Source organism: Sphaerodactylus townsendi, linkage group LG07 (genome assembly GCF_021028975.2).
Source record: "Sphaerodactylus townsendi isolate TG3544 linkage group LG07, MPM_Stown_v2.3, whole genome shotgun sequence".
NCBI lineage: Eukaryota > Metazoa > Chordata > Lepidosauria > Squamata > Sphaerodactylidae > Sphaerodactylus > Sphaerodactylus townsendi.
In genome coordinates this window covers 106,887,791-106,902,790 of record NC_059431.1, presented here as the reverse complement: position 1 = coordinate 106,902,790, position 15,000 = coordinate 106,887,791, and the positions used below count along the sequence as shown (strand labels likewise).

The 15,000-nt window shown below is 40.7% G+C and overlaps 1 protein-coding gene across 4 annotated transcripts in view; it reads right to left on the bottom strand.

Annotated features, from left to right (window-relative positions):
• Positions 1–2,811: 2,811 nt before the first annotated feature.
• Positions 2,812–15,000, bottom strand: part of FSD1L (fibronectin type III and SPRY domain containing 1 like) — a 38,883-nt gene continuing 26,694 nt past the window's right edge. For 2 of the 4 annotated variants that reach the window (XM_048503468.1, XM_048503470.1), the window contains 4 exons: positions 12,573–12,670; positions 11,300–11,551; positions 8,635–8,723; positions 2,812–6,336 (listed from right to left, as the gene is read on the bottom strand). In XM_048503468.1, the coding sequence (XP_048359425.1) occupies positions 6,214–6,336; positions 8,635–8,723; positions 11,300–11,551; positions 12,573–12,670 (562 nt within the window). In that variant the 3' untranslated portion in view covers positions 2,812–6,213. Of the gene's footprint in view, positions 6,337–8,634; positions 8,724–11,299; positions 11,552–12,572; positions 12,674–15,000 lie in introns of all 4 variants that reach the window. The other 2 variants (XM_048503466.1, XM_048503469.1) reach the window with 1 other exon arrangement.

Sequence of the window (15,000 nt, the reverse complement as noted above, 5' to 3'; positions counted from 1 at the left end):
GTATTGGTCTCTGAGTGAGCTGTCCAACCGCTTGAGCAAGGGAGAACGTAACGGGAGCTTCCTTAAAAACAAACTGTGGGAAAAAGGAACGGGAGAAGTGTGTGGCGCATAGCCGTTGGACGCAGAAGGTCGCCTGTTCGAGCCCTGGGAGATCTCGCTTTAAAAAAAAAACAAGCGGAAGGAACAAAACTCAAGTCCATCAACTGAGGCCCACAATGCCGTCTTTGTTAGGCCAGTCAAGCATTACCCCCCCTCCCTCCAAAAAACCTAGCAGGGAGTTACTTTAAAGTTACAGGTTTTTCCAATATTCCCAAGCAAAGGGTGAATACAGGGAATTTCAGTGGCTGTTAAAGAGGTTGACTTAGATGTTGTGCATTACTTGTTATGAGGTTTGAATGGGGCCCGTTTCTTGACTGGGATTAAGTGGTCGATAGGGAGATGGAACACAGGACTAAGCAGTCCTGAACACACCCTCCTCTAATTTAGTCCCAGTTCATACCATTGGCCCACAGTGAAACACACACACCCCAAACATGGGAATTACCTTTAAGATACAGTTTTTCCACTATTCCCGAACGAAGGGTGAATGCAGATACTATTGCTGACCTGGTACATAGAGGACAAATAAGCGAGGACCCAATTCAGCTAACAAACCTTGGTCCCAAATTCTATTTGAAAAAGAAATAGTTGAGATTTCCACAAGAACCTTTTAATCAGAAGTGTTTTCCCTTCACTGCTGCAAAACTTCTCTCAGCCTTTTACTAGACTTTAAAACAAGTTCCAATCCATGGCACAGACCGATAAAAAAATAATAAAGTTGGCCCTGCCATCTGCCTAAGTTCATAAGATAATAGTGGCTTGAAACATGGTAGTTTTAAAGATTAACCATTCTGATCTGTTGCAGTTGTAGGACTTGAGTATTCAACAATTTCTTGTGCATTCAGACTTAGGACTAAGACCCTTACTGGGTTTTGACTGCTGGGTAGTAGCTGGCCTCCTGTAATTTAGTGCTGGCATTGTACTTTTGTATTAGTAGCCGACTGTTGAGAACATTTTCTCCCTTTTCACCTTGCAAAAGCATATACTCCTGATCATGAACTACAAACTACAAGAGGGATGGGCTGCTGGTGTAGTGGTTAGAGTTCCAGACTAGGATCTTGGAGACCCAAGTGCAAATATTTCTATGCCACTCTTGCTGAGGCCAGTCATACCAGTCTTAGACTAATCCACCTCACAGTGTTGCTGTGAGGATAAAAGAGGCAAGAGATGTAAAATCATTTGGTGGCAAAGGATAAATGAAGTAAATATATACTCACATTCAACAGTTGGTCTACATATTGGATTAGACAACTGATCTAGCTGAACACTGTCTGCTCTCACAGCAGCTTTCCAGAGTCAGAGAAAAGGTATTTATTAGCATTGGCTACAATGATCTTTTAGGTCAGTGATGGTGAACCTTTTCGAGACCGAGTGCCCAAACTGCAACCGAAAACCCACTTATTTATCGCAAAGTGCCAACATGGCAATTTAACCTGAATACTGAGGTCTTAATTTAGAAAAAACGGTTGACTCCAAGGTGCGCGTTACTCAGGAGTAAGCTTGGTGGTAGTCGGTGACTTTGCTTTGAAGCAACCGTGCAATTCTTCGAATGGGCGAATCTCGACCCTAGGAGGGTTTAAGAAGCAAGCCCCATTGCCAGCAACCGAGCTTACTCCCAGGTAAAAGATCACGCTTTAGTTCTTCCCATGAAAATCAGTAGGGTTTAACAGCGCTTAACAAGGTTACCTACACTGCTTCCCCAAAACTAGGTCTTAGGTTTAATGCTAAAAATCTCCCTGAAATAATTACACTATTATCACATGACGAACTCTGTGCACGCGTGCCCACATAGAGGGCTCTGAGTGCCACCTCTGGCACCCGTGCCATAGGTTCGCCACCACTGTTTTAGGTGATCAAACTCAGGATTTTCTGTATGCAAAGTGCTCTAGCACTGAGCCAGGACCCCACCCAGAAAATAGAAGCAGCTGTCCTCTCCATTACAGCCGGATGACAACATGAAGGAACAAGGAGCCAGATTTGGGCTTCTTTAAATACATTTAAGCAGAGGCTGTTGTCTCAGTCTGTTTTAACTGTGACTTGCCAAAAAGATCCCACTCCACACACGAGAAAAGTTGGAAGGATACTGAGGACCTTTAGTATGGCATAAGTCAGTTTTAATGCTGGGAGCTGGCACAATTTTAGCATTCCTCCAATTTGACGTGTCAGTTGAATGGCATACTGTAATGGCTATAATGCTAAGGTTAGGATTTGGGAGACACAGGTTTGAATCCCCCCACTCTGCCAAGGAATCTTGCTAGGGCAGTGGTTCTCAACCTGGGGGTCGGGACCCCTTTGGGGCTCGAACAACCCTTTCACAGGGGTTGCCTAAGACTCTCTGCATCAGTGTTCTCCATCTGTAAAATAGATAAATGTTAGGGTTGGGGGTCACCATAATGTGAGGAACTGTATTAAAGGGTCGCAGCATTAAGAAGGTTGAGAACCACTGGGCTAGGGGATCATGGGCCTAATCTCTCCGCCTCTCTCACTCTGACCTCACAAACTTGCTGTCAGGATTAATTGGAGAGGAGAATGTTGCAAAGTGCTTTGCATCCTCAATGTGCAGAAAGGTGGGATATAATAAATGAAGTAAATAACATTTTAGCTTACCTCTTTTTTATCTTTATTAACCTTTAATAGGCATAGAGGGTTTTTTTTAGCTTACCTACCATGCAAGACTATGCGAACCTGAAGAAATCAAACAGCAAACAAAGGTAGTTTTTCAAATGTTTATTTAGTACAAAACCTCTGAGAGACATGTTGAGTTAGAGACACAGCAAATAAAAACACTCCATGGGCTCTAAGGCACCCCAGTGGTACAATGTGTCTATGGCAGGTAGGACTGTTGTTTTAGGATAAATCAACAAGAGTGAAGAACAACTGGTTATTGAATACCTGAGGTACTGTCAATGTGCAGTTTCCTTGTTCAAGATGCATTCTAGCCTCTCAACATCTATGCCACGGGTAGAGGAATGATATGGAGCTGTCTGCTTTAAAAGGCGCAAGCACAAATGCTTGCTGGTGCTGAGAACTAAATAAACAGAGCTTTCCTAGTGGTGAAAACTGAAGAGCTGGCTTATGATGGAGAGATGCAGAAAATGCCCATTGTACAGTACTTAGGAACAGAAGTTTATCTTTTATATTTAAGTCAGTAAGATTTCAGTACCCTTCATTTTGACGCCAAAGAAAAAGAGTGAAATTATATCAGATAAGCATGACCATCACACCAAGCAGCTCTGCTGAAACACCACACCAGGTATCATAATTAGTGCCAAATGTTAACCAGATTATAGGTTTGACAAGAGACAGGCAGTGGCTATTTTATACCTCCCAAACAGAAACATGTACTAGTAGACAGAACACAGAGAAGATAAGTCAATGTTTAAGGGACATTTCTGCAACCTACAGATAACAGAATGCTTGAGAAGTCTGGATTTTTAGCCTCTGCCAATATTAAAATAGACCAGCCTTGAGATCCCTTTCATTGTATTCTTTGAATGCCTTGGTTTTCAGCTGCTCTTTCAAATGTGCTCCTTCTGCAACTTCCAGAAAGGTCACGTGACATTTTGCATTTAAGCATAACTGAATATTCAGTTTGCTACTGTATTCCATAAAAGGGAACCAAGTTTTCTAAGTTACATAATTGTGTTACATCGAGTGAAAATTCCATGATTCCCTTACACAGGTTTAGTTCCCCCTCCCCTGCAAATATACAAACAGAAGTCTGCATTAGCTTCAAATACAAAAATACTTTAAATTTTACAGTAGGCAAGCCAACAAAATTATGTACACACTGGGAAAACACTACAGATTTTTTGACTACATAAACATGCCTCCATCTGAAGAGCCAACAAACAGCATTCCAACTGAGTTATCATGTTGCTCAATTGCACTAAATATCTGCATGCTTGACACAGAACTAACAGATGGAGGATTGTTAGCTCAAAGGTATAAGGAAAAAAAATCTAAAGTGCTTAAGGCATTTCCTCTGATATGGGACTACCCTGTTAAGCAGCAAGAGAACTAAGCACCTGGGCCCCAGACTAGTTCACAGTAATTATCCTTCCTATAATGATAACAAACCCATCTCTCTACTTCTGATTTTATATTTCCATATCAACACTAAGTGTGCATTTGGGGTAACAGTTGCAAATCAGGTGAATTGTGGAAAAAGCCACAGAAAAGTCTGAATAATTGGAAGCATACGTAATCATTCCAGGAGCATGATGTCTAGTCGGCTTGGAAAACTACTCAGTAGCTTGCGGACTCTCCTTACGCAGCAGTGTTGTTATCAGTAGTGCACATGTTAACTGTTTATAGTACTGAAGGGCAAAACAAAGCTAGTGCTTTATATATAAACATCATTCCAGTTTTAGGAATATCTGGATACAGATTAATTAGGAGCTTATTTACAATATTCAGCATATCAATAAGACGTTTTAGAAGTACTACTGCTTCTCTTCCAAATAGTAGGGGCATTTAATTCAACGAGCATAAAGAGAATCAGTCACTCAAAACATCCTCATTTTCTCCCAAGAGTGCAAAGAGGTTGTGCCACAAATAGAGTGGCATCGCTAACAGTATAGAGTCGTGTTTTTTGGTTCCTTCTTAGAATCTATATTTAAACTTGGCCTTGAAAGGAGAAAACAGCTTGAATTATGTTGACATGAGAAAATTTAGTCGTATATGCTGCCACAGAAATCTTTTGCAAGAGGAAAATCTTTAAAAAAAATTAAGTCCATACAGGAGATTCTGCTGAACTCTTTTTTAGATGACTTCCAAATTGCAATGTAACTTTTCTATGAAAGGCCACTGTCTTAATTTTGTAAAAACAGATCAGAGTTACAGAAGCAGTTTCCTTGGTACATGTTTGTAAAATTGTCAAGTAATCCAACAAATCCACTGAAAAAATGCATTTTAAAAAGTCAGTCCTACATAAGTCACTCCTACATACTGATGAAGAAGTAACTAGGAGCCAAGCTAAAATGGCAGGGAAGTTGGAAGCACATGAGTTTCAGTGCATGGCCTTAATAATCTTTTCTGACCCTATGGAAGGAAGGGAGGAGTCATTAAGTCCACTTACAATCCACTTTTTATCTAGCCAAGATCACAGGCTTATAAGTCAATATGTAACACATTAAGTTTTAAAGTAAAGATTTATGCACCAAAATTCGAATTATGGACTCCAATTCAATTAGGCACAATTTTCAGGACATACCTTAAAGAAATGCCAGTGCATTCAGAGTAAAAGTTTATGCAAACAAAGGTACAATCTTAAGATTCATCACGATGTCTGTCTATTCAGGAACACTAGAGGGGCTTCTATCCCCACTGGGGAGACAGGATACAGAAGTTACTTCACCCACTAATTACAGAATACCCTAGAGATCTTATAAAGGAAAAGTAGCAAGACTTCAGATTTTCCTATGCTAAACTGGTCAGCAATACTACAACTTTTCATAATCAGGGGATATCCCATTCCACAGAGTATTCTGCATGGCTTGTGGACACAGCACTTAAAATAAGTTTAGAATCCATTACCTGCACAGACTAGATAACCCTTGTTAAAGTAAGCCATGATGCCTGGTGCCATACAATCTTTAAATAGAAGGACAGCAATCAGAACTTAGTATCTTGCACCTTTTTCCATTGTGTCAGATTCTGTAGATTCAAATCGGCTTGAAAAGATTCTCATTTTTAAAGCTTCCGTGTAGAATCTCTAGTTTTATCTACTATTTCTCAAGGTCAAAGGGGCAAAAGTTAGAAATTCACAAGAGAAGGAAAGTGATGAGGGTTTTAGACTAAGATCATACTTGTCATCATATCATATTGAAGGATGTAGCAGCCACAAGACAAGTAATCAAGTTCAGTCAAATAGAAAGAATCACAGACTTGTAGCCACAACCTCAATACCCCTCTTTAAAAGAAAAGATCAGTCTACTTCCTATTACTTTGCACATTCATAGTACATTCCTGCCAATACTCTATTCAGCCCTAACTGTTCTGCACAAATTAGTGTTCAGGCTTTATAAGCAGCAGGAACATATAAATCCATTGCTTGCAAGCTCTTCTTAATTTTGCCTACAGCAAAACATTAGTTAACCTATAGCAGAAATATCATTGGGCAACATTGGTTAGACTACTAGCTGAACCACTCAGTCCGTTTTCACTCTTCTGTAGTGTTTTCACTGCCGTTGGCACCTGCAGTCCTGTTGTCACTGTGAGACCCCCACACCAGACCTAGAAAATTAAGGCCAAAATCCAAAAGGTAAGTATTCATCCATGTCATTTCATTTTGCTTAAAATGCTACAGGGACATGCACTTTCACAAAGTGACAACACATCACATCTCTTCTTGTAACGCAACAGAAGCAATGGAGGAAATCCATATATACTACAAAGTCAGAGCCCCCAATCCTGTTGAGCAAGTGGGCTCTTCTAGAATTTTGAAAACAGAGAATGGGTGCCAGCGCAAAATATCACAGAAGACTGCGGCCATGCAGAAAATGTTGGGAAGCAGCTAGTGAAACATTCTTCTACTGCAAAGTCAGTCAGTTTTGGGCTCTCTTCTTTTGGTGAGGTGCAAGAAAGCCAAGACTGACTCTATGGTTTGAGAAGGAAGCAAATGGGCACTTGGAAACTCAATTGTGGGAAGCATGGTACCCGGCATGCCATATTGAAGATCACTGCCGCCCAGCAAAGGCGGCGTGCATTACTTCTAATGATTCTGTATATTTGCTCTATGCAGCAAGCAACCTGGATTCAGTCATTATAACCCTTGAAAACTAATTTTGTACAGATGCTGAGAACAGATGAACTTCCACAACCATTTCACATAACACTGATTCTGAAGAGGAAGGAATAAAATGATAGACCTGATTTTTATTTGTAGTGAAGGTGGCCAGAACTGGAAGGAAACTTCCAGTTGGGAAATATCTGGCTAGAGTGCAGACAAGCAAATTAGCTTTAACTTTCTGCCTATAAAAAAAAACTGATCCTTTCCTGTGCATGCTAATTTGACAGATAATGTTGGCACACTGGGCCATCATCTAAATTCTGCATCCTCGATGTGCACTTATTCAGAATATGAAACAAATGAAACTATGGCCGGAAAGGGCGCCCCTGCACCGGCAGGAATCCTGCCGGTGGAGGGGTGGGGGCCGTTCGCTCTTCCCCGTCCCCCCCACACTCACCTCGTCGTCCTGCGTCGCCCTGCTGGACTACTAAGACTCGCCCACACTGCCCTCCGACTTCCAGGGGTTGGAGGACAGCGAGGGAGGGTCTCAAAAGTCCGGTAGAGCGATGCAGGACGATGAGGTGGGGGGGGGGGAACAGCATGTTCCCGGCGGTACCGTTCGCACCGCGCTGGCAGGAACACACTGTTTTCAAAAAACCTCCCTCCAGGAGGTTTTTGGGGGCGGCCTGATGCCGCTCTGGGGAAGGTGGAGGGGAGCCAGGTCGGCGCTGCTGCATATCAGCAGCGCCGCCTGTGCGAACGGCACCTTGGGGACGGCATTTTTGCCGTCCCTAAGGCATCGTATTTGGGCCGTGCGGAAACGACCTATGCCTCTGTCACTTTGAAAGGTAAGAATCAAACCAATTTTTCCATTGTCATTTTCACTGGGAAAAAATTATAAGATAAAATGTGCAAGCCTTTGGCCCCTTCAACTTCAAGTTAACTTGTAAGCATTGCTAATACAAAAGGGTGCACACCAAGTTCCAGACCCTCTTAAATATAAACTCAATTAAGAGTAAGTTATCAAATTAGACTTTACAGACAAAAAAGTACCCAGAAGTGACGCACAGGACTTGCTTTAAGCTTATTCAAAACTGAATCATATACATAACCAGTACTGAACAGATCTAGGCCTCTGAATGTTTAAGAACAAGGAAATCTGCAGTACATCCGCTTCTTTAAATACTTGTTTTTAAGGAATAACTGACTACATCCAAGTATCACAATATATTGCCTTGATCAAATCTCAGTTTGCTGACTGGCATCCAACTGGCATCCAACTAGGGTTTCAAATGAAAGGTTTCTAGTTGGCGATTCAAGGAGAACCACTTTTTTGAGTCACCTGACCACAGAGATGCCCTGCCTGCTGTGCAAGAAACAGCCAAACCAGGGTTTGTCATCTCTGGTAAACCAGAGTTAGTTGCACAAATCAAAATTCATATGACTGAAAGTAACCAAGTTGGGAATGCATATCTCAAATCATGCACGTCAAGCAATTCACATTCTACAACCTAACTGATGAAAATACTTTCACAAACAAGACTTAGCAGCTTGCTTTTTTAAGCTAGCCTTTTAAAAAACCTAAGCTCCTGTGCCCATTCCCAAACTCAATGGTTTGCCTATTCTCTCACAGAACTCCTCCACGGACAAAGTACTAGAATTAACTGTATCCCAAAATAACCATGACATCAGGTTGACAATCTTTTCTATATTCTGATTATGATTTTACTAGCGGTAACTGGCATAATTTAATAATACAGAAATAGCCTGTGAGTGTGAAAAGGTAAAACGTAGGTACTGACCATGAAGCCTGGTAATAGTGGTTGGGTGAATTTTGTTTTGAAGGTATACAACAGTTGCTTTGAACTTACATTATAGAATGAAAGCTGACCTAGAGAGAAAAAGGAAGGTTAACACTTCAAAAAAGTTTGTTTACAGTTCTTTGCCTTTTAAAAACTACACATTCTGTGTTCTTTAGTTTTATTCATTATGACTAAAAAGCTTCAAGCTCTACAACAGAATATTTAATAACTTTTCCGAGTACTGCGATACCAACAAATTAACAATTAACTATCAGAAAACCAAAATCATGGTTTTTGCCAGATCCCACAAAAATACTATTGGAAATTAAACAATGTTTTTCTTGAGCAGGCTTTTTGTTTTAAATATCTCGGTATCACCTTTTCACACAACCTTTCCTGGACCTTGCACCAAAAGGCAGCGCTCACTCTGTCCTCCCCTAGTATTTCTGGAATTCTTCGCTTCTTTCATAGCAGAGGGCACTCATTTGTTCGGGCTGCATTAAAGATCTTCAATGCAAAGGTTGAATCCCAACTACTTTATGGGGTCCCCATCTGGATCCAAGCAGTGAACCATGCTCTGAATGTCCCCCAATCTAAGTTTTTCCACCAAGTAATGGGAGTTCCAAACTGCGTCCCCTACGCAGCCCTGTGTTTAGAACTGGGGAAAAACAGCCTGGAACATAAAGCGTGGTTTAGAGCCTTCAGATTCTGGCTCCGCCTCTACTATTTGCCATCCAAACGCTCCCTTGTCTCATTGATACTACAGGACACGCAGGCTAACCCTTGGTTCTCTCTAATCGAGAGAAAGATCATATCCATCGGCTTGCCTATTGAATCACTCTACTTAATGTCCTGTTCAGAAGCGTACAATAGGCTTAGAGATTGGCTTTTAAATCTGGAATTTGCAAATTTACATCTAGCAGCCAAACGAACCTGCTCCCCAGCACAATTCTTAATCCCATTTGAGCAGAGCCATATGGCCTATTACCTCTATGCTCTAACGAACCCACGTGCAAGGAGAACCCTTACCATTGCGCAATTTAACGTTATGCCCTCTGCCCTACTAAAGGGTAGGTTCGGTAACCCAGAAAAATCTGCAAGGTTATGCAGCTGCAAATCCAACATGGTTGAAACTCTGGCCCACCAACTCTTGCACTGCACCAGATTTGATAAAATCAGATCTAAATATACCAACTTATATTCTCTCTTCCAATCTGGGCTGCCTGATCTGATTAGGTTATCTCTATTGCTGAATAACTCGGACCCTGGTCTTTGTGAAGAGGTCGCCAATTTCATTATGGAGATAGTTGAGAGTTCCCAGTAGCACGTATCTGTTATGGTCCTTGTGGGGCCTTTTGCTTTTATTACCTATCTATGTATTTGCTTCTGATTATGCCAATAAAGGTGTATGTATGTATGTATGTATGTATGTATGTATGTATGTATGTATGTATGTATGTATGTATGTATGTATGTATGTATGTATTTATGCATGCATATTTAATAACAGCCAATACTGAAACTGTAAGCACACAGCAAGAAACAGTATAAAACATTGAGGCCAAAAGAAAAGTATGTAGCAAAGAAAGGCAAGAACACTTCCTGCAATATATTGGACTAATTCCTAAATCAGCTTCTAAGAATTATTTTGTTGGATCGGGCAACAGGTCATCCTAGTCTACCCCCCACCCCACACACACTCCCCTGCACCCTCCAACAATAGCTGACCATATGGCTACGGCTTACAAACAAGACAATTGAGACAGACATCCCAACATGACCTCAGCATTTGGCAAACAGAACTATTCTTCCTCTGAATATGGAGATTAAGTTCTTCATTGTCACGGCCGATCATCAGTGATAACCTATCCACCCTGCAGTAATTAATTCTATAACTTGATTAGGTGTTGCACATACATATACCAATGCCCTAAAACTTGTAATTTCACTAAATGGTCCCAGTTTCAAATACAAAAAAAAAATTCTGTTCACTATCCATACTGTCCTCAAAGTTCAGATACAACGAAGACAAATTCAAAAAAGGACAATGTAGTATAAAGCTAGTTAGCATCAGGTACACCTGCATCACTAGTCTTTGTTCTGGCAACATAATTCTGTCAAGTCTGATCTCCCTTAACTCTAGGATCCATATTTGAAATGAATTAAACTGTTAGGGCATCAAGCTTTAAAAACTTCACAGTTGTGTCTAACCTATCCCAAGTTAAACCTTAGTACATCTAAGAGCTTTACTTTGTTTCTGTTATCATGCTGGGACTATTCTTTTTGTATACGTTCTGGCAGCTGTTTTTCAGCAAATCCTATTGGAGGAATTATGGGATGTACAGCTGATGTGAAGAGTGCCAAGAACGGCTCCTGAAAAGATTAACATTTCAGGGGTGGGGAGACACCTCTCTCAGACATTCAGGTTTACTCTGGTTAAAACTTAAGAAACTATAGCGCTACCAGAAACAATTAACCCAAGTGCCCCAAGTTCATTTTACCTCTTTACTATGTTCTCCCCTTTCTCTGAAAAGACATCTTGAAGTCAACCCACTGTAATATTTCCAAAATTTCTTCACAGCATTATGTTATTTTCATTCCCTTCACAGCATTACGTTAATTCCATTCCATTCCCTTAATAATATTCTTGTAGACTAGAAGTTACCTCCGTCAAAGTCACAGTAGACTCCTATCCTGTCTGGAACCACAGCATCTAGTACCTTTGCTTTATTATTGTGCTTGGCTGCAAAGGTAACCTGAAGCCAGTTATTGATGTGAATGCACCAGCTTGTATTAGTTTTGCCCAGCTGATCAAATTTCCCCAAATTTTTATATGCCACTCCCACACTATAGGATTTACAGTCTTTCTGGGCTTTTACTTCCCAGTAGTGCTGTCCACTTTCAATAGCAGTGTCACCTGTAACAAAACACAGAAGTTTCTCTTAACACCAAATACATTTTGATTGCTTTTGTCATATGAAAAAAAGAGAAAGGTTCACAAAAAGATCATCTTCTAAGTTAGCAGAAGTTTGCCATCAGAGAGGCTGGAGACAGTCAGTCTAGGGGCGAAGTAGCAGTTAACCTTTAACATGATTGGTGAATTAAACTGTGACGAGTCTAGACCAATGAGAGGCTCTTGCAGGGGCAGAGAAAAGTATCCTGTTGGATGTATGCATTGTATACGTCAGTGATGGCGAACCTTTGGCACTCCAGATTTTATGGACTACAATTCCCATCAGCCTCTGCCAGCATGGCCATGCTGGTAGGGGCTGATGGGAATTGTAGTCCATAACATTTGGAGTGCCAAAGGTTCGCCACCACTGGTTATGCTATGCTAAGTTGAGTTAGAGAGATAGAGATAGTGACTGAGAGTGTTATTGCTGAAGAGTTCTGTATAGTATTATAGTCTTGTATAGAATAGACTTGTGTAACATTGCAACTGCTGAAGTAAAAGCTTTCCTATGGAAATAATATCTTGCGTGGAGAGTATTCCTTTCCAAAGTGCTAGGAGGCTGCAGTGAGTGCAAGAAGACTATAGAACTTCACATCTTACCAGAATAGCTCTGCTTTAAAATCTGCTGATTGCTTTGAGGTGAAAGCTACACAACAAGAGACACATGTGGCGGTGGTGGAAACTGTTGTGAAGTTTGCAGCTCACTTATGACAACCCCAAAGGGTTTTCAAGGCGAGAAGCATTCAGAAGTGGTTTGCCATTGCCCATTTATGTGTGGTCTTTGGTGGTCCCAATCCAAGTACTAACTAGAGACAGCCCTGCTTAGCTTCTGAGATCTGATGAGATTGGGCGAGCCTGGGCCACCCAAGTCAGGGCAAAAAGATACATAATTGAGTGCAAATGACAGATTGTGTGCACCAGTGAAAATCCCTAATCTCATTGCTTACAGACACTGGATTAAAAAGCTAAACCTAGAAAACCTTACCCAGCACTGTATACGATTCTCCAGTAAACCGATCTCTGCTGCCTCTTATCAACGGAGAGCGTGAGCTGACCGACGACCGTTTTGGAGAGGGTGTTCCACTTCTGTAAATTGACAAGAAATCAAAGTATTTGTATTGCTCTGCAATACTCAAGTGGTAACCACTACAGCATGTAACTACGGGAAACAAGTTAGTCGGGGGGACTGACAAAACGTTAAGGTGCACGGAAGCTCTTACGATCATGCACAGCTCACATGCTGTTAGAGGGTTCTGCTCATCCTGCTCTGCAGAAAGTCTTTAAATATTCAAAGTCTCTAAACACACAAACGATGCTACCAAGACAATAAACCATAGCAAGACAAGAACAGAAGAAGCATTTAAGCAAACCAGATATTACTAAATACTGAGAAGAATATGTGCAGGGCCGAAATGGAGAATAATTCTGAAAAAATAGGTGCTTTTAACTGCATCTAATAAGCATTCCAAGAAAAACCATAAAATCCAATCAGTCAGACATTCCTCTAATCCCAACAATGCATCAGCAACTTCTGCCATTCTAGTGCAATATCACAGGTTTTTATCATTGCACTGACTGTAATAAGGACACCAAACGTAAAAGAATTTTATGATGGGAAATCTGAATATTGTAAACTAGTTTCCTGAATGCCAAATAGTACCTTAAAATGTATCCGGCTTTTTTACACACAGTACTTTTAAGTTATAATTCTACTGTTGTTTTCAGAACCATGTCTAATTCTGAACAAGGCCCTAAAGTGCGGCTCAAAAATCCACACACTGTGGCCAAGGATAGACAAGGGGGATTTTTCCAGAAACCTCAAAGAAGGTCTGCAGAAAAGTATATAGGACGGTTAAAAAAAACCCAACTACAAGTAACGTCTGCAGCTTTAATAGATGAATGACCACCAAGAACTCATGAGACTATATTCAGCAATCGCAGCAGTCACTTTTGGAGTTGCTAGGCAATCATAATAATATTATAGAATCTTCTAAATCTTGGTTACTGTCAATCAAAGTTGGACGGAGAGATTGAAAAAGGTAAAGGGAGGAAACAACAGAGAAAAGGTAAAGTTGATGAGTGGAGCAGAACAGAAACAGATAGATGTGCAGGAGGGAAGAAAGGAGAGAGGGAGGGAGAGGCTGCAAAGAGAGGGGTGGAGGAAGAGCTGAGGAACTGAGGATAGCAGCTGATAGACACAAGTTGCTTGATGGAAGAAAGAGAAGGAAGTAGGGGAGAAGAAAAGTGTATGGGGGAGGGGAATGAAAGGGGAAATGAGATAGCTTCTCTTGTGATATCCTGTTGTAGGTCTTAAACACATCTGACTACACAGCTTTGAAAAGTGGTTTGTTCAAGTAAAGTGTAACTAAATAGTTACTTACCAAAAGAAAAAAAGAAATAAGTGAAAGCATGAAAAAAGACAGCAAAGCCAAGAAATCAAAGTATTAATTCAGGGGAAAACAAATTTATAAACAGCGGCATTTAATCCTGCTCCGAGACTACCATTGTTCCAAAGCTGCTTCCTTCTGCTTTCTATCCTAAAAGCAACATAGATTTGCTGCTGCTTTACCAAAAAGTAGCACGGTTATTAAAAACACACTGCATTTGGTACACATAAAGAGGTATGCACTACGTCTTTTTCCTCCCAAATTCGGATATACAAACAGCAGCATGCTAATTTTCAGGTCAGTGTGCCAAGATCCCTCCACCAAATCAGGCTTTTATATTCAACTGCCTTTACCAGCGTGGACAATAAGGTAAACATTCAAAGCTATTTGATCAATTACATATTCTCTGTATTGTATTACATTGTTAGAATTATCATATACACTTCCCATTTCATTTGTTAAGCCACTCTAGCAGTACTACAGTCCTTTCTGGGATGTTTATATATTGAAACAATATCACATAGAAGACTAGCGCTTTACATAGTACATATGCCTGATTTATGTGAATGGCTAAGAAATCAATTTGGTGACTAAAGAGGTTTTCAATACTGAATTCTGGATTTGTAACTCCAGTGAGATCTACAGAGTTCAGCAGCTACTAAGGGTGGGATAAATACTACAGCAAACAAATGGTATATCATTTATAACCCACCTCTCTGCCAAGCCAGAGCCACCAAAGTAGCTACAGAACATTAATGCAGAAAATGTCAGATCCAAGGCAAAGCAGAGATCACAATTTAGTTGGTTAAGGAAACTTAAAAACTTTCTAAACAAATTAGAAACCAGAAAATTCGGCACATCATCACACTGTTATGGCAGACAATGTCCTGTGCATCTGATGAAGTACAATTTATCATACAAAAGCTACAGACTTCAACAGAAATGCTTTTAAAGTGGTAGAAGTGTTTAGAATTTTGTGGGGGTTTTTTGCATAAACCAGCCATTGTCTTAAGTTTACTGACAACT